General features: G+C 40.7%; 4 protein-coding genes across 6 annotated transcripts; 2 read left to right on the top strand and 2 right to left on the bottom strand.

Annotated features, from left to right (window-relative positions):
• Positions 1 to 1,858: 1,858 nt before the first annotated feature.
• dyl (transmembrane protein dusky-like) lies at positions 1,859 to 16,973 on the top strand. Of its 2 annotated transcripts, none has more exons than XM_017158788.3 (3): positions 1,859 to 2,205; positions 11,994 to 12,222; positions 15,001 to 16,973. In XM_017158788.3, exons 2-3 carry the CDS (start codon positions 12,154 to 12,156, stop codon positions 16,771 to 16,773), a joined length of 1,842 nt encoding a protein of 613 aa, XP_017014277.1. In that variant the 5' UTR covers positions 1,859 to 2,205; positions 11,994 to 12,153; the 3' UTR covers positions 16,774 to 16,973. The 2 variants fall into 2 exon arrangements, with proteins under 2 accessions (XP_017014277.1, XP_017014278.1); XM_017158789.3 differs by lacking the exon at positions 1,859 to 2,205 and adding an exon at positions 11,322 to 11,344.
• A 1,070-nt stretch (positions 16,974 to 18,043) lies between these two features.
• Positions 18,044 to 19,008, bottom strand: Fdx2 (Ferredoxin 2). Its single transcript, XM_017158790.2, has 2 exons — positions 18,739 to 19,008; positions 18,044 to 18,662 (listed from the first exon to the last, which is right to left on the bottom strand). The coding sequence occupies exons 1-2, from the start codon at positions 18,858 to 18,860 to the stop codon at positions 18,323 to 18,325; spliced, it is 462 nt and encodes a 153-aa protein (XP_017014279.2). The 5' UTR covers positions 18,861 to 19,008; the 3' UTR covers positions 18,044 to 18,322.
• A 462-nt stretch (positions 19,009 to 19,470) lies between these two features.
• On the top strand, positions 19,471 to 20,472 carry LOC108068937 (transmembrane protein 50A). The gene is made up of 4 exons (XM_017158815.3): positions 19,471 to 19,645; positions 19,716 to 19,850; positions 19,918 to 20,047; positions 20,107 to 20,472. The coding sequence occupies exons 1-4, from the start codon at positions 19,562 to 19,564 to the stop codon at positions 20,214 to 20,216; spliced, it is 459 nt and encodes a 152-aa protein (XP_017014304.1). The 5' UTR covers positions 19,471 to 19,561; the 3' UTR covers positions 20,217 to 20,472.
• Hexo1 (Hexosaminidase 1) lies at positions 20,455 to 23,890 on the bottom strand. 2 transcript variants are annotated; one of them, XM_070214567.1, is made up of 4 exons: positions 23,795 to 23,890; positions 22,997 to 23,112; positions 22,297 to 22,931; positions 20,455 to 21,725 (listed from the first exon to the last, which is right to left on the bottom strand). In XM_070214567.1, the coding sequence occupies exons 2-4, from the start codon at positions 23,065 to 23,067 to the stop codon at positions 20,617 to 20,619; spliced, it is 1,815 nt and encodes a 604-aa protein (XP_070070668.1). In that variant the 5' UTR covers positions 23,068 to 23,112; positions 23,795 to 23,890; the 3' UTR covers positions 20,455 to 20,616. The 2 variants fall into 2 exon arrangements, with proteins under 2 accessions (XP_070070668.1, XP_017014301.2); XM_017158812.3 differs by lacking the exon at positions 23,795 to 23,890 and having other exon boundaries at positions 20,455 to 20,565; positions 20,636 to 21,725; positions 22,997 to 23,216.
• Between the last annotated feature and the right edge of the window lie 5 nt (positions 23,891 to 23,895).

Raw genomic sequence — 23,895 nt, 5'->3', positions numbered from 1 at the left:
TTGAGCTGCGTGTGATTCACTGATCCAAGGGGGTGCGGATCCAAATCCGGGGCGTTGCCAAGAGATCTCGACTCTGAAATGAAATCGAAACCCTCGAAGGCAAAAGGCGGAACTTTCGATTTCTTTCGATGTCATCGCTTGGGCAGCCAAGGTGCGTAAATACATATACAGTATATTCAAATGAAAGTTCATAGCGATCGGCGATTACTTTCTTGGCTTTTGGGATCGGCTACAGCCAATTGTATCTCTCTTGGATTTTTGGGCATTTCTACTTAATCATTTTTCGTTCGTTTCACTTGCCTTTTGGCTTTGATTGGCCATTTTGGTTAGACATATTTGTGCCATTTCATCATCGGAAATTGCCTGGTCCACAGATCCACAGAAGACACATATCTCTTTGTGTCCAACTAAAAAAACGAGAGTGGCGAACGACAAATTTACTCTTGAGTTTGGCACTTTGGCAAATTGATCAAATTTGTTGCCCGTAAAATTGGCACAAAGTTGTTTGCTTTTCTTTATTTATTTTTTGGGTTGTGCAATAGGTGCAGATGGAATTACTGGCCTCAAGGCATTTGAAAATTGGGCTGAAATCATTAAATAAATGTTGGTTAAACAATCTTTAATAGTAAATAATTGTGACATTTGCCGGGGATTTGTGTTAATTTGTTTAAATTACAAATCACAACATTGTTATATTACCAAGATTGAACACTGTAAAATACATAAATAATAAGACATTTAAATATTTGTTATGTATTTTTAAAGGATATTTTAAGTATCAATCTACGAGCCTTTATTAATTTATTTTCAGATAATGTCTTAAAAATGTAAATGTGTTTCTGTATTTGTTTTTAAGATTTTTAGCCATCAATCTTCGGGCTTTCCATCACATAATTTTTATTTTTTAACAAAAAAATTTACATCATTTCTTGAAATAAAATTCCTTTTAATTGAATCTTTGCAAATTCTTCGCGCTACTTAAAATGACAATGAGAAAACTTTCACAATGTATTCTGAAAGACGTTTGGGAATGTTAATTGGCACATAACAATGCCAAAAACTGTACAATTAAAATACAATACAATTGATTTATTTTAAATTTATTTACCCTCAAAAACAAAAGACTTAGGCAACGAACTTGAATTAATAAATTATTCAATTAAATCGGAAACATTTTCTATGCGCTCCAGAGAAACAAAAAGTTGACTTGATTAACGAATTAAATTTATTTACGCTAGGCACACACAAAGGTCAACGAAAAATGAAAATATTCAACGCCCCATAAGTGTGTGCATTATGTCATTAGGGATTGCATAAGCATAAGCGGCCGAGGCGATCATAATTTAATTTTCCAATGCATTGGCCAGAATAACAAGCGTGGCCAAAAGCCGTTAGCTGAGTTAGCTGACTTCGGCTGACTCAGAGCCGGACGCAAGCGAACCCTTTTCGAATAACAATCGAAATTAGGCAATCGTTGAGGTAGTTCGCTCCGCATATCCGCCACTTCGACCGATCGACGTCACCAGTTACCTTGACACCGCACACAGACGGTTGCCAAAAAACAAAGAAAAAAGAAATATTTATATCTTTTACTTCAGAAACCGCAAGAGAAAGAGAAAAAGGTGGCCAGCAGCAGCGGCGGCAGCAGAAAGCGGCCTGAAATGAAAAGTTGGCCGAAAACAAGTTTTTGGAATACCCGAAAACGGCATATTTTGCATTCGGCGAGGTGTTCGGCAGAGCAAAAGAGCGGCTCTTTTCCTCTTCGTGAGCTCTCTTTGCGCTCAAGCGGAGCGACTGCGCCAGTGGCAAAAGGGGTCAAAACTTTCACGCGATATAAAATCTTGGTTAGCGATACGGCCTAGCCGCATTTTCATTTCAACTCTGTGTGCGACGAGTTGTCCCAGCAGTCGCAGTCGCGTGTCCTGTTTAGCACCTCCTCCGCGTTCGCAGCGCGTCCCTTTCGTTTCGTGAGATCGCAGTGTTTTGGGAATCGAAAATCTACATAGGAATATATTTGAGAAAATTTCGAGAAAAAAATACAAACAAGCTGCAATTGTGGTTCAATTTGTGCATCGAACACAACCAAACAAAATCGTCGATTCCAGTGGAACACCAAAAAAATAAACGTGATCCGCTGCTGTGCCATTGACTTCAGCTGAAAGGGATTAACCGAACCCAAATGCAAAGGATTTAAGCCGCCTGAAGGTAAGAAAGTGTGACGGAATTGGAAAATAACTGGTTGATAAATCAATTGACCGAGTTGAAAGTTCAATGAACGAATTTTAAGTGAAAAAGGATAATTATGTGAGAAATATAAACCTTATGACATTGAATTTTAGATATATTAAGTGGTTTATAGTAAATATTGTTACAGAATAAAAACAAAAGACTTAAGCAACGAACTTGAAATAATTCATTTAATTTAAATAAACAAAATTTGTTGTCTAGGACAAAAATTATTTACAATTTTGTTATCCTCTAAACAAAAGACTTAGACGAACTTAAAATAATTGGTATATATGTGAAATATATTTATTTCTCTTTAAAAATCAATAAAATGTTCTAATAGGTAAATTCATTGTTAAATTTCCACAGTAAAGATCTCTATTGCATTTTCACAATTTCTTACGCCAATTAAAAAAGTTTGGCCTACTGTTCCGTTTTGAAAAGCGCTCTTTTTCTGTTAAAATATTTTTTTCACACCTCGTACCAAATTAATGATCAGTATTACCAAAAGGCCCGCTTAACAGTTCTTTAAATGCCGTCTATCGTCTGTCTGCCGACCATATAAACATCTTACCTATTCAAAAAAAACCTTCAAACACTCAACCCACAGTTCCATTTGCTTACAAAAGCGTTGCAATCACTTTGCCGAAAGAGAGAATATACCCGTAAATCTTTGTTATTTTCGTTTCGAAAAAAAGAAGTGCAGAAGAAAGCCAACGAAACGCACGGCAGCAAAACTTTCGTCGTCGTTATATGCATTATGCGGAAATATAACTATTATTAATAATAGTTAAGGAGCTGCTGAGCCGTGAAGCGGATAAAACTGTTTGGATGTGTGGGGAACCCTTGGCTCATTAAGCTTAATTTGGATTTGCATACTCAAGGCTTTCAATCGGCCAAAGACAGAGTTAGGCAGCATTTCAGCCACCAGCCACCCACTTGAAACGAGATTTCAGTGGTTCGGTGGTGCACCAGTAGCCGGCTATCTCGTTCTGTGTGTGTGCGTCTCATGTTGCTGATCTTTCTGCTGCTGGTGAAATTTCATCGCGTTTCGCGCGAATGAAAGTCTGAAATTACCCGTGTGCCGCTTCTCATTCGCAGTCGGTTCGCTTCTGCTTCTGCTGCAGTTGGAGTCGCTGACTTACACACATGTCTTGCAGCTTCTTCTCTTTGATTAATATTGCGAATTGCTTTGTTCAAAAACTGCTCCACTTTGGGCCGCCGCCGCTCTTTCTTCAGTAATACAAAAAAAATCAGATATACTTTCTGTATCTATATCTCAGCTCATCTCATCTTCTGGTTATCTTAGCACGCGCGCTCTTAGCCAACTGGGTTGCATTGCTCATACGCCGTGTGGTACGCCACCACCATCACCACTACATGTCGTTTTGCTGCCCAAACATAGCGCCTAGCAATACTTTTAATTGATTCCACACAGACATTCTCATAGTGAAAGAAGCTGCACCACTTGCTGCAATAATTACTGGTTTCTCGCTCTTCAGTTGGGGCTTCTATGGCTCCATCTCCAGCAGCTCCATCTCAATCTGAAAACTGAAAACCCTGGCTCAAGACTCAACAGACTCTGCGACTTGGCGACAATTTCAAATTAACGGCAATTGTCTCGCCGCCTTGTGCAATTTTCACGCAGTTTTTCATGGCAGCGTGAAAATGTCAAACAACAATAACAAGGGGATGGATAGAAAGAAAAAAGAAAAGCGACCGAACTTTCATTGGCAGCTACAGGAGTTGTGAAAACATGATTTTCATTAGCTGCCAAGAGAAAAGAAGAAGAAGGAAGAGAACGCGAAAGAAAAATTTAATGGTAGAAGAAACAAAATTCTCTAGCTAAAAAATGGTTGTTTGCTTAGCAAAAAAACAAACTACTTAAATAAAAAAAAGTTGGAAAATATTTAAAATTGATGAAAGAATAAAATGCTTTCCTAAAAAAAGTCGGAATAACAAGATTCTATAATTAAAATGCTAACTTAGATTTTTCTTTATATAGTTAGCTCTTAAAAAAAATATCAAATAGCTTCAAAAAATATAAAAACTAATTCAAAATTGCAATCTGCTTTTACCGCAAAGTGAATTTCTCATTACCCACATGTAATTACCAAAATAATTCAATTCACTTTACTTTATCTTGCTTTACTTCCATTTGTTTTGATTTCTTTCCTTTTCACTTGGTTAGCTCTGTTAACCCTCTAATGTTCACCGTCAGCCAACTCAGCGTTTTTCGGCTTGTTGACCACAAAAACTCATTTGGCACCATCCGCTGCACGTCAAGTCACTCCCCATTCCCCAACTCAAGTTGCACCCAAAGCTCTTCATTAGGCGCAATCAAAGTCGATTCGAAATTATCATGGAAATCATGGAAAATCAGTCAAATCAATGGCCGTTTCTTCTGTTTCTTCTTTTTTTTTTGATTGAGCCGCGCATTAACTCAACGAGAGTCACTCCAAAAATCGAGCAGCACAAACGAAACATCTCAAGTAACGTACAGCGTATAAAGTATCTGCATGTGTGGCTGTAAAGAAATGAAAACCACTTTCTTTGCATGCATGCCACAAAGTACGAACACCACCAAGTGGGGCTCCTCCGCAGAGTCGAGACATTTGCTTGCACCACTGCTAGTTGCAAGTGCTGCGGTGGTGGTGGTGGTGCTGTTGCAGTGGTGATGGTGGCTCGAGGGGCAGGCAAGCGGAACAGGCCGCTCTGTGGCGACAGCCGCCGCAGCCCGAAATTGGGTCACTAATTATTTCAGAGCAAAATGCAACCGGCTTTGGCTTTGCCAGAGTCGTTGTATCGTTTTCTGCACAGAGAAAAAAGATGTCAATTTTTTTGGATTTTTTTCAAATGTTATATCTGTGGATCTTACGATTTAATATTTGTTATTCTAGATTTCGTAAGATGTTTGAAGAGTTAAATATTATTTATCAGTGGATCTGATTTAGGTTTCTATTACCCAGTTTTTTGAAGAATAGAGGGAGTTTTCATTTTTAGTTAGTTTAAAAATATCTGTAATATATCTGAAGAGAATAACTTATTGTAAATTTGTTTCAATTTATTTTACAGAATTTTTCCAAAGAGTTTTCACAGTTTTAATAATTTTTTGTTCTTTATTTGGAAATCTGTGTTGCATTTACATTTTTACTTTTGTCCTGAATTTATCCTAAATTAGTTTACCTTTATGTTTATTTGTTTTAAAACATTTGAGATTAAATAAATAATGTTGTAAAAAAGTATTTAAAATTTTAAAATTAAACCCATTTTAATGCATTTTCTCTGAGTGCTTGCAACTCTGGCTTCCACTTTAACTTCGGTTTCAAGTTGGCTTCGGCTAACGATGCGTTGCAAGTTGCAACTAGAGGATATGCCTGCAGCTCAGCGCCCCTCTCTCTCTCTGCCCCTTTCTCCGTTGATCACCTTGTCGCTTTTAGCTTTTTGCTTTCTTTCACCCTCCACTCCATCCCATTTCACCTCTTTCATCGTTCTTTCACCGTGCGTCGCTGAACTGGACCGGACAACTTGGGCAGAAAGTGCAAGCCCTTGAGTTTTTACTTTCGTTGGGTTGGCTTTGCAATGGCATTATAACGGTAACCGGTTCGGCCCATTCAATGGCATCCGATCCCAAACCGATCCGATCCCTCCCCCCTTTTTGCAATTGGAGTCGTATTTTTTATGTTGGCGGATTTCGCATTTACCGTTAAAAGAAATGGAAAGTAAAAATGGCCAACAACGAAAAGGAACCAAAAATGGGAAGGAGAATATGGGGTTTGGGTTTTGTGAATTATGTTAATTGTCTCGTTTCTTTTATCTCTATCTGCATCTCTGATCCTGGCTAACGGCATTCCCACTAATGATCTGCAAGGGGCGACTCTTTGTAACTGTTGGGCAATTAACGGAAACGGGTAGCGTTTCAACAGGTAACGGGAATTCTTAACTCATTTTGGGGGATTTTCGGGGGAAAATTATGTGGTTATGGTTCACTGAAAACTGGGAGAAATTTTAAAGATATATAATTAAAATGTTTTTACGAAAGAGTGAATTTAAGAAAGGGGTTAATAAAATAAGTTTTTTGGTTTAAGTGATTTTTATAAAAGCCACAGAAATATTTAGTGGGTTGTACTAAACACATTTCCTTCCATTAAAAAACTAATCTTTTTCCTCCAGATTAAAACTCAAAAATGCTGAGTAAGCTTTCCAAAGACCTACAAAAAAATCCAACGAAAAAGGCAAAAACCAATTTAATAGCAATTCACCAAAAAAGCCATTTAGGCCGGCATTTTTTCGTTTCCTTTGCCATGATTGCAATTTCCTCAATTAGCATTTTTCACACCCCTTATCCCGCATTTCGAAGTCCACAGCCCGCATTCCGCCTTCTCTCTGGCCTTCAACCCGTTGTGTGCCGCAGTTGAGTATGCAAATTGCTCGCGAGGCCCATTTCTAAATTCACTTTCCCTATTTTGCGATAAATTGCGTTATCATATTTGTACGCACATGCGAGAGAGGCAGGCAAAAAATTTCCCAACCAAGGCGGCGGCGACCAAGTGAATGGAATGCTGTCGAAGAATGAGATATATAGAGAGGGGAGTCGCGACTGCCACTGCCACAATTTACTTTCATTTGCCACTCAGACGGCAAACACCTGGGGCAAGTAAGTCTGCGGGCGCCTTCGCCTTATCGCATTGGTTAATTGTCGCCTTGTCGCCAAAGTGGAGCAAAGAAAATTAATTGTTTGCTCTATTTTACATAATGCCGGGCGTTGTTGTTGCTGTTGGCTCTTCTTATCGGCTGCCCGGACATAAGTTGTTTAAAATAATAATGCGGGTTCGTTGCCTAAGTCTTTTGTTATTTGCCAAGTTTTTTGCTTAAGTCTTTTGTTTTTTGCAAGGTTTGGTTGTAGGTTTTTATTTAAATAAAATATTTTAATATTCAAAATAAATAAAACATATTTTCAATAAATATTCTGAAGTAAATTTAAAGATTTAAATTAATTGATTTTTAACCTGTATGAAAAAAATATTCAAAAAAAATTCACCTTTAAACCAAATAAATTCCATTTAAATTAATTTTCTGTTGTTATAAACAAAACTTTATAATTGTAATGAAAAATACATACCGAAAATGACCAATTTCAAGCGAAACAACCAAAACGATTACCGAATATGTAAACCCCCATTAAACTTATGACCAAACTGAACCCCGAAACCGATTTAATCATGCAATTAAGTTTACGAACCACTAACTGAAACAGTTACCGATGCAAATTAAAAAGTCATAGGAAGAAAATTAAATTAGTGTGGCAACACATGGGCATTTCATCAGCGAAGGAAGGCCTCTTTCAACATTCGAGCACGCTTCAGAGCTAATCGGTTTACCCCGTGTTGCCATCAGCCATCTGTTTATCTGCAAGAAAGAAGTTACTTAATAACCATAAAAAAACCCAGTTAACTTACACAAACACTCACACACATATGATCGAAAGTAAATTGCCCCTTTTACAAGAAAGAAAAAACCTTCGACGGCTGTTAACATTTTTGCGCTTTTGCTGCTTTTTCCACTCCTTCTACTTCGCCATTGTTGTTGCTCGCTGCTGCGGTGCGAACAAATTTCACTTTCACAGCATCCAAAGCTCGTGATATCGACATGTGTAGTTAATTACGCATGATCTGGAGGGGGTTCCAGGGGGGTTTATGGTTATATAGGGGGAAGCTGGGGGCCGACTTCAATTTCTATGCCACTATGGCAAATAATATCGATCGTTTACGGCCACAAAAGCCACAAGGCGGCCACAAATGACATCAAATTGAGTGGAAACGCTGGTCTTACCGTTACAATTTCGAAATGCTGCACTGCAAGAAGAGGGTTATGAAATGTTATATTTATCAACAAGTGGGATATATCCAAATAATTATTACTATCACATTTACTTTAAATGTTATTCATAGCTTAATTTTGTTTGTCTATCGGTTTTAAATAATAAATGTAATAAATATGAATACCATTGCTATCTATAAATTTGCATAAGTCTCAAATTTAAATTAAATTAATTAAACCACGTTTTTAAAACCTGAATTTTATTTATGTTGCATCTTAAATGGAAATTTAAATCCAGTTTATTAAATATGGATTTTAATGTTTTCTGTTATCAACTAATCTTTATGTGTAATTTAACACGCTTCTGTGGCAATTCAAATCCGTACCGCACATTAATAATATAAGTAAATGTGCTCTAAAAAATATATAAAAAACTGGTAGCCATAAAAATTGCTATAGAAATTGATAACAGAGATTTAATTGTTTTCGGTGTATGTAAAAGCAGCTCCACAGCATTTGCAATAGTGAAACTTTTACCGACGGCGGCAACAACCGCCACTTGGAATCGATCGACAAACAAAACAACACACAAAAAACATTCCAACGCATAAAACTCCATTCCAAGTTCTGTGTTTTGTTTGCTCTGGCAACCGCACCTCTCATTTTTCGGAAACCCATTCCATCTGGGGGATCATCTTGTCTTAGGATCAGCAATCCCATGTCAAGAGCAACAAATTTGTCAGCTACTCAATTAAGCAAATACCCCAAGACATTTATGAAGACATATAGAAACGTATTTATAAAACGCCATACTCCCCGGGGCTCCGAAAAATGCCAAAGATGAATGAAAACGAAATAAAAACGAAAAAAATAGTGAGCATAGTTTTAGTTTCGACGGGGGATTTGTGAAAGCGTTCAATTAAATTAATGGACTCTCCGAGCAGCCGTTTTGGCAAATGCCAAAACCAAAAATAAATGCAGCGAGTGCTGATAAATAATTACTTGCAATTTCGTTTTCGTTTTTAATTGACAACCGATGTCCAATATTCCTTACATGGTAATTAAATAGTACATGGGTTGTACGCCAATGAGAGTTATTATCGAATTAAAGCAATCCAAGGGGTTGAAAATGTGTGAATAAAAGCCTTATAATTTCATAAATTATAGGTAGAGTCAAGCAAATAGACTCTTGGATTTACAGGAAATGTCGTATGTGCTAATGCCTGCTATTCAAGTCGAATCCTATCCTCTGGAACTGAAACTCCATTCAAATGTCAGATGATTCCTATCGATATCCGGCTTCGGGGGGCCCGGGTCCCAAAAAGTAAGCCACGTAAATTACCGAGAATTAGAACGATCCAACAACCGCGAGTTATGTGAGTGCAGTGGTTCACCTAGTTTGCAATGGACCAGTTACCATATATCATGTACCGTCTATCGACCATCCACCATATATTTTATTTTAGAGTCACGCATTGTCATTCAATCAATCGGCGACAGTAGAGACATCGCCACCAGTCATCCAATCCAACGACTTTTCATTGCATTTTCACTTGCTTTGCTCTTTTTTCTCATGATTTAATGCTGAGATACAGATACTATAAATATATGAGTGCCGGAATGAATGAAATGAAAAATGCTGAACCCAGATCGTAAACTAATTAGCTGAAAACAAAAGTCCACAGTTGCACCTTTCGCCTGCAAATAATTGTTATAGTGTTAATTAAAAAAGAAAACAAAAAGAAAAATAAATATATGCCCTTATATGCGGCAGCTGTAAGAAGCTGAAAATAAAAGAGAGGGAGACGCAACTTCACAGCCCAAGAAAAAGAAGAAGGCGGCGGAAACTTTCACTTGCCAAACAGCCACAATAAACAATTCCATTTGGCAGTTACACATAACACAACAGCACCAACAGCAGCAACAATGAGCATTAAACAAGCTCCATCAGCTGCTGAGGAGGAAGATTTGTTAAATTTGTTGTCTTCTTTTGTTGGCGATTGAAGTCGCGCGATAAGGAATTTGTTTAGGTGCCAGCAATTTGCAAAAAAATACGACAAAAACCAACCAAATTTCGCTGCCTTTTGCTAATTGCCAAAGATTTCTAGTTTTATATGCAAATCTCTGGCCATTTCCTAGGGAAGAAAGTGGCCGAGAAAATCAAATAAAAATACCTACTCAAATAAATGAATAAAACACCGTTAATTGTGGAGAAGCGCCCAAAAAACGCAAATCAGTTGGGAATTTAATGTTAGCTTTATTTTTTCTAGTGGCCAAAAAATGGAACAGTGAAGTATTTAGTTACTGACCTAACCCATTTCATGGCCAAACAAAAAATATAATTTTAGGAAATATAAATATTGAAAATATAATTATAAATGGAAGTTTTACGAAAATTATTGAATTTTATTTGTAACTAGTGTAACATACAAAGGTTTTTTACATGTATTATTAATTATAATTAATTTTTTTATAAAATTTGAAACATGTTATCATCTTAGATACGAAATTTTTGAAAATAAATCATAATATATCTTAATAATACAAAAAAAGTAGAACACTAAATATGATTCTATAGGTTTTTTTTATTGTTCTATACATTTTATAACAAAGAATTCGAACCTATTTTTAGTAGCAAGTTGTTATCACGATGAAAATGAGAAAACCGCGATTGCATAATCCAATCAGCTGTAGGGTCACTGCTACTACAACCCCAACCCCCACCCACCCCCTCCATTTCTCTCAAAAAAAACAATCGTCAGCTAGTTTAGTGGTATCCGTTACTGTTTCAGTGGGTTAATAGTACACTTGCTCAACGCCAGCAAGCCGGTTTCCTCGGACGCTTCTCCGCGGACTTTATGGCCGCGACTTGTTAAAAACCCATTTACATGTGTTGTTTTTTATTCAAGAAGAAGGCACTATCCACCATGTGTAAAAGTAAAAACTGCCAGCCCAAGACTGACTCCCAAGTTAGAGCCAAATAAAAAGAAGGAGAAAAATAAAAAAAAATAAATATAAGCGGGAGAGCAAGTGAAATGCGTTCGAGGCTGAGAAGCCGAAGTCGAAGCCGCTTACTTTTCCATCGCAGCGGCGGCTGTTTGGCTGTGTGAAAGCTGTCAGTCTTCGGTCTTCCAGTCTTCAGTCTTCCAGTCTTCAGTCTTTATCGGCACTCGAACGCAGGCGCACCGTCGCAATCGCAGAAAAACCAAGATTCGAGCTCCAAAATCACTGTTAGCCGCTCTTTTGGGCCACTGTTAAGCTTGCATGGCCAAGTCATGCTAGAGTGCGACTGTTAAACGTAAGGAAAAAACCGTCGAAAATTAATGGCTGATCGTAAAGTGCAGCCACTGTGTGGAAAAGCCGTCGGCTGCGTTGGCGTTTTAAACTCGGATTCGGCATCGGATTCGTAGCTTGGATTTGAAGAAGCTAAAAAGCTAAAAAGCCAAGAGTTGTCTTCGCCCGAGTACTGTTATAGTGAAAATAGAAAGTGGTTCCTGTTTGGTGCGCGCGCGAGTTTTCATTTGCTTTACATAAAATGCAGTTTTCTTTCTCCGATGCGCGTGTATTATATTAACTGACACTATAAGACGGGCAAACGGGCAATTGTGGCTATTAATTTGGCTGCTTAATGACGGCCATAAAGTCTAATAGTACAAACATACGGGGTGATTTTGTTTGAGCATTATTATTAGCGTGAGATAAGCAGAAAAGCATTTTGGATAACAGTGTTTTTTAACGGTTTATAAAGCAAGTGGTAATAACAGTGTGTTTACAGGCTCTGTTATCCAAATGGTTTTCAGCATTTGGATAACAGTGGTTTCTAACGGTTTACAACTAGTGTTAATTAACAGCGTGCTTACAGCATCTGTAAAGATGGCCTCAAAAATAAATATTCGTATGCAAATCCGCCGCATTGTTTACCCTTGTTCCCCTTTCTTTTCTTGCAGACGCCACACACCAAAAAAAACAGAGAAGAGTAGAGAAGAAAGCAGCAGAGTAGCCGAGGCCGAGTAGCGAAATCCAAAAATCCACATTTTTGGTTTCCGAGGCGAACAATTTGGAATTTCAATTTCAAGCCAAATACCAAACACACAGAACCAGATCAAAATGGGACACCTGACGCGACGCAGCAGCAGCCTAATGGCCATAGTCCTATGCCTGGTACTCAACACAAAGGTGAGTAATATATCATAAATTGTATGCGAGCCATAAGATCCATAAGAAAGTGTGGGCCAGCTCATTTCAATTAGGAAGCGTACAGTTAGAAGATAGATCTCTGTGGTATATGGCCCACTTTACAGCAGCAGCAGCAGCTCATTTCGTATGCAGACCCAACCTCTAGCGGATCTCTTCACTTTCGACTCAAAGATAGACTACCGTTCGATCAATAGCGATTCGAATGCAAATCACTTGGAGTGCCTATTGACGGATTGAGTTGGTTGGGTTGGTTGGTTAGAAAACTCTATAGTATGCATATATAGCGGATTGCTGGCAGATCAATATCAATATCGAAGCGAGAGAGTCTGGACAGCCAGTGAGGAATGGCGGAAAATATAACAACTAAACGGCACTTTGCTAATCATTGCAATTAGAGTTGGAAAATTAACTGAGAGAGAGAAAAGAAGGGAGATATGTAGAAGAAAAGAGGGGGAAAACATTTATCAAAGATTTATATTTTTACAGTGAGTGAGTTAACAGAAGCTTAACAGAGAGTTTTTAGTTTATTAGGTATTTAAATATTATTAGTATTAAATTACATTATTAAAATATTTTGGGACATATATAATGCAAATATTTTTATATGGTTTTTTCTATCAATTTTAATACCAAGATATTTTTCACGATAGGAATAATCCCATTTGCTTTTAAAAAATGTAAAATCTAGCCAAGATGCTTTAATTAGAAGTAAAAAAAAATATTTAACTCGTTTTTTAATAGCTTAGTAAAAATATTTTATTTGGGAAAATAAACAAAAACACTTTCTTAAAATTAATCAGATCGTTTTTTTTTACGACAAAGAAACTTTACACCAGAGGCTTATCCCCGAAAGCTCTATAGTCGGTTTTTCTATTAATCAAGCTCTAAAAATATAGTTAAATGATTTTCTAAGCCTAAATACCACCTAAAATTCAATAGTGCCTCGGACTGTCAATCAATATTAGAAAAGGCCATAAATTTGTTCGATTTCTTGGGGCTGCCGCACGCTTTCGATTGATAAGCATGGCCAAGACAAACTGTTTTTCTCCCCTTGGAAAAAAAAGATCCAGCCTTCAGTGGGTTATTTAAAGCGCATCAATCACTGGAGGCCGATGGAAAACATACATATACACACATCGCTTTTAGCAGAGTTTAGCCGATGCAATCACGTCAAGGAAAACTCAAACTCAAACTGGCCAGAAGAAAACTGTTGGCCATTCGAGTATCCAAGTATCTGAGTATCGCATCCAACTAACCAACTGCGTGTCTGGGTGCTGAGGCGGCGAAGAAATTGCAGTTATGCTCTGATTTGTACCAGTTTTGACTTTCTTGTTTATGGCGCATTAATTCACAGAGATTGCTTTATTATTTATTTATTGTCAGTTTTCTTTCTCCAAAGCGAAGAAAAAAGAGAGAAGAAAAATTACCAATGCCATCGAGGAGGCTGCGAGCCAAGCGATCCAATCGATCGATCGATGTGTTTATATTGATATCTCCATCGCCCAAGTGCGTGGAATGTCCAAAAAAAGAAAAGAGTCGAGACGTTATTTTATTTTCTGGCTTTTCGTTAGGCACGTTATTGCTTCTTTGTTGGCCAGCTCGTTTTCCTTTGGTCATTTCACTTTCAAAATCATCTCACGACATCTAAACGCGTGGTCACCAGCCACCGAAAGCCAAGAAAAAATAATAAATAAATAAACACAGGACAAACAACCTACAGAAAAATCCACACCGTCATCGAGTTGGATTTAACTTTCGGTTTTCGTGGGGGCCCCTTTCGGAGACTTTTGAGCTACATCCGCTTCCCGTGTGCAGCCAGAAACCCATAAAATTATGAACCAGATGTGAAAGAAAAAAGAAAGAAAGTGACAAAAGCCCAGCGGAGGGCGGAGGGCGTGGCTTTTTCTCTGTTTCTCTTACGCAATGGATTAAACTCATATTTTTTTCTTATAAGCGTGCCGCTCTGGCAACCATTTAATTTCAAAATACTCCAGCTGTCGTGTAATTTTCAACGCTTCGCATCGCCTCTTTCCAAATGTCGTCGAGAGTGATTTCGGTTTCGGGCTGAGATGATTGCCATTGCATAACCCAAATCCAATTATATGACGGAATAAGATAGCGTAAAGCTATCTTACCCGAAAACCAGAGCTTTCCGCAATCCTGTGATCTGAGCCATAACCTAGGTTGTAATCGAAACATTTATGAGGGTGGCATTGTATTTTGACATCACTTTTCGTTGAACGAGATCCCGAATTATGAAAGAAAAGTGGGTTTCTTATGAAGGCATTTTAAAATTTAAGAAATTAAAATTATATAGTGCTTTAAATAAGGGAATTAGTCCGTTTTTAATACTAGATATTATTCTAGATATTATTTTTTGGGAATAATTCCATTATTTAAAATATTAAATAATATTTTGGGAATAATTCTATCATTATGAATCATCTTGAATTTAATAATTCAGGAAGATACGATAAATATTTATATTATGCTTAGTTATTCAAAGGCTTAAAGAAAAAATCAAATAAATTTCATACTAAAAAGGTTTATAAGGCAATATATGCCACACTGCGTATGCGTGATATCCTTCACATATCACTCGAAGACATATAACTCATACGCACTGTGGAAGGATTTTCTGCTACTTTGTACTTTTCTTAAAATATAATAACTAAACTTTTTTTTATTTATTTTTATTAATTATTTCTAATAGTTTTTCCATTTACTAATAAATTTTCCCCATTTTTCTTTCCACAGCACCTTTCAGTGCATGGCGATGCCTCGCACATTGAGTCCGCCGCCCTGCCATTGGAACACAGGGCCGGCTATGGTCCGCCGGCGCCCATTTACGGGGCGCCCCAGGGTCCCCTGAGCACCGGAGCCACCAACGACGTTTCGGAGGAGGCTTGGCCGCTGGCCAGCACCAACGACAGTCCGCAAATCAAGCACCTGCAGGTGCAGTGCGAGAAGACCCACATGCGGGTGAACATCGAGTTCGACCGGCCCTTCTACGGCATGATCTTCTCCAAGGGATTCTACAGTGATCCCCATTGTGTGCACTTGAAGCCCGGAACTGGCCATCTGAGTGCCACCTTCGAGATCTTCCTGAACAGTTGTGGAATGACCAGCTCCGCTAATCACAATGCCGCTGGCTATGGAGCACCAACGCCGTCGGGCAGCTATGTGGAGAACACCATCATCATTCAGTACGATCCGTATGTGCAGGAGGTTTGGGATCAGGCCCGCAAGCTGCGCTGCACCTGGTACGATTTCTACGAGAAGGCCGTTACCTTCAGGCCCTTCCAGGTGGACATGCTGCATGCGGTGACCGCCAACTTCCTGGGCGACAACCTCCAGTGCTGGATGCAAATCCAGGTGGGCAAGGGCCCCTGGGCCTCCGAGGTCTCGGGCATCGTGAAGATTGGACAGACAATGACCATGGTGCTGGCCATCAAGGATGATGAGAACAAGTTCGATATGCTGGTGAGGAATTGCGTGGCCCATGATGGCAAGAGGGCTCCCATTCAGTTGGTGGATCAGAATGGCTGCGTTGTGAGGCCCAAGATCATGAGCAAATTCCAGAAGATCAAGAACTTTGGACCTTCGGCTTCCGTTGTGAGCTTTGCCTACTTCCAGGCCTTCAAGTTCCCCGACTCGATGAACGTGCACTTCCAGTGCGTCATCCAGGTTTGCCGGTACAACTGCCCGGAGCCCAAGTGCGGTCCTGGTTTGCCGGGTGGCGAGTATGGTCTGCCTCAGATCGGAGGTCCCAATGGTTTGTCCGAGGAGTATGGTCCTCCAGAGACCTATGATAGGAATGACTTTGCTTTGGGCGGAGGACAGGGAGTCCTGCCGCCGGCCGCCTATCCCGATCCACGTCACCCTGCCTCGGATGCCACGGGAGCTTACTCGGAGAACCAACCGGATGTGGTGCCCTCGCCCCAGGCTCAGACCTCCGCCGCAGTGCCCACTGCTGATTCGGGATCCCCTGTTTCGGGACCAGCCAGCTCCCAGAGTCCACAGCCCACGGGCAGCAATGAGCTGGGTCTGCCACCACCACCGCTGCCGGGACAGGGTGCTCAGTACAGCACAGTGAAGCGCAAGGATGACCTGAGTGCCGGCGGCAATCTGGTTTCCCTGGGAGGACGTCCTCGATCTGTAGAAGGACTAGATGATCTGCGTGGCGTTCGCAGGCGCAGGGATACCATGGACATTGTGATGAAGCCGCAGAGGATCTACAAGCGAAATGCCCAGGAGATGACGGATGTGAACACCAGCCGGATTATTCAGGTGGTTGCTCCAGGCGATGTAAACTTTGCTCTCAATAGCAACGCCAGCAATGAGACTGTGGTCATCCAGTCGGCCCGGTCGGCGGATGCGGAGACCATCTGCATGTCGGTGCCCAGCTTTGTGGGCGGACTCGTGATGCTGCTGCTCGTCCTGGCCGTCGCCTCTCTAGTCGCCGCCTTCCTCTTCGTCCGTGTGCGTCACTTCGATCGCAAGGGAGCGGGCATGGCCTATGTGAACTAAGCCGGGGAATCTCGAGGAGATCCCTCATCATCATCAATCAGCGACAAGGATCGGCGTGAACAGAAAACCAAATCAGTTTTATGTGCACTTCAAAAACAATCTCTCATCCCAACACATCAGCAATCTAAAAGAGCTTGAAAAATATCGATATTTCCGATATATTTCAAACTTCGATGTTTTCCTTGAAAATATCCATGTTATCAATACGATTGTATCGAACATATCGATATTTTTAAAGATCTACCCCCTATATCCTACATCACTATTTATTCTTCGGTTATTTATTGAGACACCCCCAAGTTTCCACTTTTACCACCTCCACGCTCTATCTTCTCTACATGTTTCCCTAGTTTTAGACGAAGCGAAATTGAATTGTCAGACTTGTTAAGTTTCAGTTATGCCTACAAAAAGGATTCGAGGCCATCTGATCGGACAGATATAGATAATCCTCGAATGTTACAATATGCAAGTTAATATCGAAAACAAAACGAAAATCATAAACGAAGTAAAGAAGCGGCAAAAATGGAAAAGCAGAAAATCGTTTACAATAAGTTAATATAGCAAATGTATATATTAAATTATTTATTTATTACTTTATTTGATAGCTGCGAAATAATAAAAAGTTTACTTTTATTAAGCACCGTGTGTTTTTAGTGGGTTCTATTATCGGGCAGGGATTGCCTTACTGATAAGGAAACGCCAACAAAGCTAATGCAAAGTTTATCAGGCTGATGAAATGTTTGGTTCGGCTTTGATAAGCCTTTGTTTTGGCCGTGACTGGAAGTTTTGCTAAAAATAAAAATAAGTTTGGTGAAAAAAATGAATAGGCTTTATATCATATGGGTTTTTAATGAGCCAAAATGATCTGAGATCCAGAAAGCTTTCACATCATCTAAAGATTACCACTATTTACTTTAAAAAACTATTATAAAGCGGTGATCAAAAGTATACTACATTCTTTGGATTGGCTTGTTAAAACTGCATTATCATTATGATATTGAGGAATAACTAGACGCGTTGCCTGTTCATTTTGCCTCAAGTGCAAAATCATCATGAATTATTACACAAAAAACATTTTTATCAGTAAAATCAAGGTATTAAATCAAGTTTAAATTAAATATTTTAATTAAAGACCTTAAAAATTAATAGAAAAATTATTTTTTTTCAAATAAAATTGCAGTAGAAGATTTAAGTAATTTATGACTGATAAGAACCTGATATCTACGTCAGAATACACCTCCAAAAGCCAAAGAAAAGCAAAAGAGATGTTCGAAAATACATGTAAATTTATTGGGAACACATATTTACATATCGATCTAATCCCTTTGAGCTTAAACACTTTAAAAACAACAGCGTTCGCAAATCCGCATCTGGAATTTATACAGATTCTTTGCACGCATCTATAATAGCCGCCTGAGCTTCGTGTCCCTGGGACATAGTATAGTACATACGAATTCATTCAAATAATATTGACTACATCTAGGTTGAACTAAAGCGATTAATTAGCACTCAAAATTGCAACAATTGATAACAATGGGTGGCGTCTGTTCTACGCAGCACGGGCGTCATTGATGGTGGAGGGCACATGGACCTCCAGACCCTCCATGTCCTTGGACAGGATGATTTGGCAGCCGAGGCGCGAGGTGTCCGTCAGTTCGTAGGCCAAATCCAGCATGTCCAGCTCCTCGTCGCCGGGCTTATCGGGCAGCTTCTCGAAGTCGGCGGTCTTGAAGATCAGGTGGCAGGTGGAGCAGGTCAGGGTGCCCTCGCAGGCGCCGAAGCCGTCCAAATCCACGCTGTTGTTGACCACCACGTCCAGCAGGGAGTCGCCCACCTTGCCCGACGTCTTGATCTTGTCCCCGTTGGCGCGCACGAAGGTTATGTTAACACTGCAAACAGAGATTGGTCAATGTTTATGTTGATTTCGGGGTGTGAAACCCTCTTTGTGAGGTGGTGGCTACTCACACATCTTTCGTTTTCAGGGCCAATCCCGCCGAGAAAGTGCGACTGATCGCAGGTGAGGATCGCAGGTTGAGGCTGCGCAGCGCCAATCGGGTGGCTGCTTTACAGGTGTTTATGACTAGCATTCTGGCGAAGATTTCTTCTTAATCCGTATCTGGAACACTGACCACACGCACCCACTCGTGTCGCTGCGATCGGTTGTTAAATAATAAGGAATCCAATTAAAATTTAGTTGAACGTGAAGTCGCAATATGACCGTGGCGGGACTTTCCAAAAAAGCTAACAAAAATAATATACAGAAAATACTAAATTCGCAAGAGCTTAGTGCTCACACAGGCCGGAGCAACTGCAAAATCATCTAATCGTATTACGTATGTTTTACTGTTACATTTTTTAATTATATTAATTAAAGGGATAATTTTGGGTTTTTTAGCTATTTTTAATTATTGTCATTTAAGTTCAATTTGCGGTATTTTAGATTGTTACTATTTTTAACTAATTGTTCGACTTTTAAAATTAGCAAATGTCTTCTTTCTTATTGTTTTCCGTCTTTCCTTACAACTCACCTGGTTAAATTGAGTGATAAGATAAACACTTTAATTAAAAATCAAACAAATCAGAAAATTAGGTATAAAAAACATGATTTTGTAGTGAACCGCTGCTGCGGCTCCAGTGTGAACACACAAAAATACTGAAATCGGGCCGCTGCAGCATGCAGTAATTACCTGTATTCCCCTGCAGACAGCCTGGCAACCCTGTGTTAGTCACAACAAAAAAACAGATAGCAGTGTAGGAATAAATTAAATTACGTTTTAAAAGCTAAGCAATGGGCGTGTTGGACAATGTTGCGAACTACTTCACAGGGGAGGCGTCCCGGAACAAGAACTCCTCCATAATTGCCGGCCTGCTGGTAGGGATACAGGAGAATACCCAGACATGAGTCGCTCACCTGACTGTGCAACTTTTTTTTCCCCCTTTAGTTTTTCGCAGGATGGTGGGTTCTAATCGATGCCATGTCCATCGATGGGAAGCACCAGATAACCACAGGACACGTCTTCATCGGGATCTTCGGGACCATCAGCTTTTGCATGGTGAACGCGGTGAAGGGGGAACATGTAAGAAGGGGGATCCAATTTTCATGGTGCCCAAGAAATGACTCACTCCTTTTGTTTACTTTTAAAGATCTCGGAGGAGAACTCCTCGGAATCCGGAGCCAGGATAGCCAAAATCTGGCTGCTGGTGGGCTTCGTCATGGGCTTTGCCTCCATCATAGCCGCCGTCTGGGTGATGATCGATGACTTCATCAACAATGGTGAGGGATTATCTGGGATTCCTTGGGTTTCATGAGGTTAATAACTCGATATCTTACAGACAAGAAGGATGGCTGGTTTGGCGTGGCCCTGCTCATGCAGAATGTCTTCATCCTGTTCGCCAGTCTGATCTACAAGTTCGGACGCAACGAGGAGGAGTGGAACGAGTAGAGGGCTTCCATCCGAAAATTCTGCACACGGGAACGCTGCTTTTAGTATCTAGACTCATACGTACATATTCAGGAGTCCCCAGGAGTTAAGGCCTCAAACCATTTTGAAAAGCATAACTTGTACATTTGTGTTTCCAAAAAGATTCCAAAGAATCGAAGAAGTACGATACGAATCCAAATGGAACGCAGACTAGGGCTAATAATCTCATTTATACTAAACACAATAAACGACAAGTCACTTGCGTAAGGTCACCGTTTGAGCAGTGGTTTATTTTCAGGCGGAGAGCGTTGTCAGTAGGACGAACAGCAGGAACTGGATCATCCAAAGCCGCCCGCCGCCCCGACTACATCTATAAGGATATAAGGATAGTGACCGGTAAGAGGAGAGACCCAAGAGCCGGTCAAACTTGTGCATCGTACGCGTCAATGGGACACTCGTGCTCGTTCTGCAGGCACCACTGCGGCTGCATGGCCTCCGCACCCAATCCATTGTCCACCAGTCGCTGGCGATGGAGCAGCAGACGCGACTCGGCCTGTCGCCATCCTCCAGCGGGATTAGACCACAAACGCTCGGCCAAAGCACTTCCTCTCGGCCAGAAGCGGTTGTCCAGCGTATGCTCATCGATCTGCTCCGACCAGATGGCTCCCTCGGCGCCCAAAACATGGTGCTCATAGTCCCCAGCAATCGACTTTAGGCTATTGTCGTACACCTTCTGCCAGCCAATATACGGCGAGCACCAGTTGTTGCCATCCGTCACCCAGCCAGCGCCGCCGCAATCCAAGTACAGAGCATCGTAGTTGGAAACTATAACCTTGTAGCCGCGCTCCAGGATCTTCTTCACCTTGGGATCGGCGCCAGTGGTCCAGATCTGAATGATGTAGCGCTCTGGGTTGAGATACTCATCGATGAAGGGCTCTTCGGTGAGTCCACTGGTCCAGAGAATGATCGGTGTCTGCGTGCCATTGGCCACCTTGTCCACGCGAGCGAGAGCCTCAGTTTGGAAGTGACCCCACAGGCGCATAAAGTCGGCGGTCTCCAGACCCCAGCCCTTCTGCTTCATCCACTTTTGGATGGGATGACTGCTGTTCCAGCAGCTGGTTGACACCTCATCGCCGCCCATGTGGAAGACATCGGGTTGGAACTGCTCGTACATGGTGCCGTAAATGTCCTCCAGCACATCGTACATCTCGTTCACCGTGGGATCCAATTGGCCACACGGTGGCTCCACGCAGAACGACTTCCATGGCTGGGCATTGAAGCAGGCGGTCATGTTCTTGTGCTGCCAACCCTCACCCACATGGGCGGGGGCATCGAACTCGGGCATCACACGGATGCCACGCACGCGCCCGAACTCCACAACCTCGGCCACAGCCCGACGCGAGTACACCTGGCGCTGGGAATAGGCTCCCAACTTGTGCAGCTCCGGGCGCTTGCGCACCTCCAGGGGGAAGCTGTGCGAGTCCGTAATGTGCCAATGGAAGGTGTTCAGCTTGACCAGGGCCATGCCCTCTAAAGGGGGAAGGAGGATAATGGTTAAACGATGGTACACAGAAAAAAAAACCGATATGAAATAGGGTTATTTCCAGGGACTGTAAATAAGCGGTATTTGAGATTTTTATTTTAAAAAGACTATTGTGATATTGTGTTTTTAACGTCAAAAAAAACGTTCTTTTTACTCTTGAAAGCAAATTAGCTGTTTTTTGTTCATGTCTATAAAGTCCATTAAAACAAGTTAAATTGTTAGTTAAAACTTGTTAAAATCTCAGTAGGCCTTTTAAAATAAAAATTTCAAATAACTGGTATTTACGGTCCCTGTTATTTCTACCTTATTTCATATCAATAAAAAGCCGATATGATTCATGTCAAATTTAAGATTCAAACATATCAACATGACATTTTATCATATCAAAAAAATACCGAATTTAGTATTTCTTGAGCAAATAATATAAAAAAAGATTAACAATATCCTTTACTCATGTCAAAATGATATGAATAACTTCATCTTTAAAAAATATCAAATGTACATATATAAACCCCTAAACCGCCCTAAACCTCCCTCAACCTCATCGAAATGCCTTACCCAACGTCCGCTTGATGGACTTCACGGAGTAGTAGTTACGCGAAGTGTCCAGGAGCAACCCACGCCACTTGTAAACCGGAGCATCGGTGATGGTGGCATTGGCAGTCACCTGAACCTCCCGGCGGATATCATCGTAGACGATCAACTGGGCCAGGGTCTCCAGGCCATGACGGGCTCCGAAATAGTTAGCTGCCGTGATGTTGGCCAGCACATGACCCGAGGCATCTGTGTCTATATCCAAAGTATAGCTCTCATCCGTATCCAGGGTGAGCCTGGCAGGAGCCGCTTCCTCCGGGGTATTGATATTAATAGACATGCGATAGCCACCGCGGGCCAGGACTTTGCGATCCGGGATCTGCGCCTCCAACATATCCATAAAGCGATCCTCGGCCGCTCGCCAGAGCTTCTCCTGCCTCGCAGTGCCATTGAGATTGAAATCGATGAAGGAGATGTCCACCTGGCGCATCAGCGTGTCCAGACGCACTGCACCCGTGGGCTGGGGCCACAGGGTGCCGATGGAGCTGCCGCAGAAGAGCCGGCAAACGGGCATGCTGATGGCCTTGGCGTAGTTCTCCTCGCTGAGCTCCACCTTCTGGCAGAGGCCACTGCGGCACTCATAGCCGTAAACCAAGTCGCTGGGTTATCAAAGAGAAAGTCAGTGATTTATATAGTATATTATATGGCTTCTTGAACCACTTACTCCGCACTGTGGGCCGTCAGGTGAGCCACCAGGGCCAGGAGCACTGCCACTCCTAGTGCAGTCCGCTTCATTTTGTCAACCTCAGCACAGAAACTCTCAAAGCCAACTGGCGAATGCTTCGGGAATTATAATTAAACAAATTGAGTATTTCAAAACAAGTTTCTGCCTTTTGCCGCCGAGCGGAGAGCTCATTGTCCGTGCCAAAGAGCCAAGTCAAGTAAACAAAGAACCGGATTTTCAGCAAGCACACTTTTGAATACCCTTTTTTTGCCAGGATTGGAAAATTTCCAGATTTGTTTTTCAACTTAGAAAAATATGTAAGTAATTGTGATTTTAATCAACTAAGACAATTATTTACCTTGATTTATTTATTTGTTTATGAGGCACTGATTTATTTATTTTGTAATAAATGCAAGATAAAATTAGAAATAAATTAAAAAATTTTAATAAAATCGTTAAATTTTCTAAAATCGAATAACTTTACAGGGAATTTCTATAAAATAAAAATATGTTTTGTTTTTAATACTTTAAATAGTCTAAGTAAAATTTCAATTGAATAACTTTTCGACAGGGGGTTATTATTAAATATAAATAATTATTTTTTGAGTACGTGTTGACCCTTAATCACATCTTATCGGAAAATCAGAAAATCGAGTATAGCAACACAGTTTAATTTCTATTTTGAGAGTGCAATTTTTAAACTATAATAAGCACTTCGTTGGTTTATAACCCCTAAAAAAGGATGCTCCAATCCGGTTTTTGGGCCCAGAAAAAAAGGCTGTAAAAATAATAGCTCACAACAATTCACCGCCGCACAAATATAAATAATTCCAAATCGATTCCAACTGAACTTGCTTGCCGTTCAATGCAGACTAAAGCTATGGCTTCCCCCTATTGCC

The sequence above is a fragment of the Drosophila takahashii genome, chromosome 3L (assembly GCF_030179915.1).
Source record: "Drosophila takahashii strain IR98-3 E-12201 chromosome 3L, DtakHiC1v2, whole genome shotgun sequence".
Taxonomy (NCBI): domain Eukaryota; kingdom Metazoa; phylum Arthropoda; class Insecta; order Diptera; family Drosophilidae; genus Drosophila; species Drosophila takahashii.
Note: the sequence above shows the minus strand (reverse complement) of the source record. Positions and strands in the feature narration are given on the sequence as shown.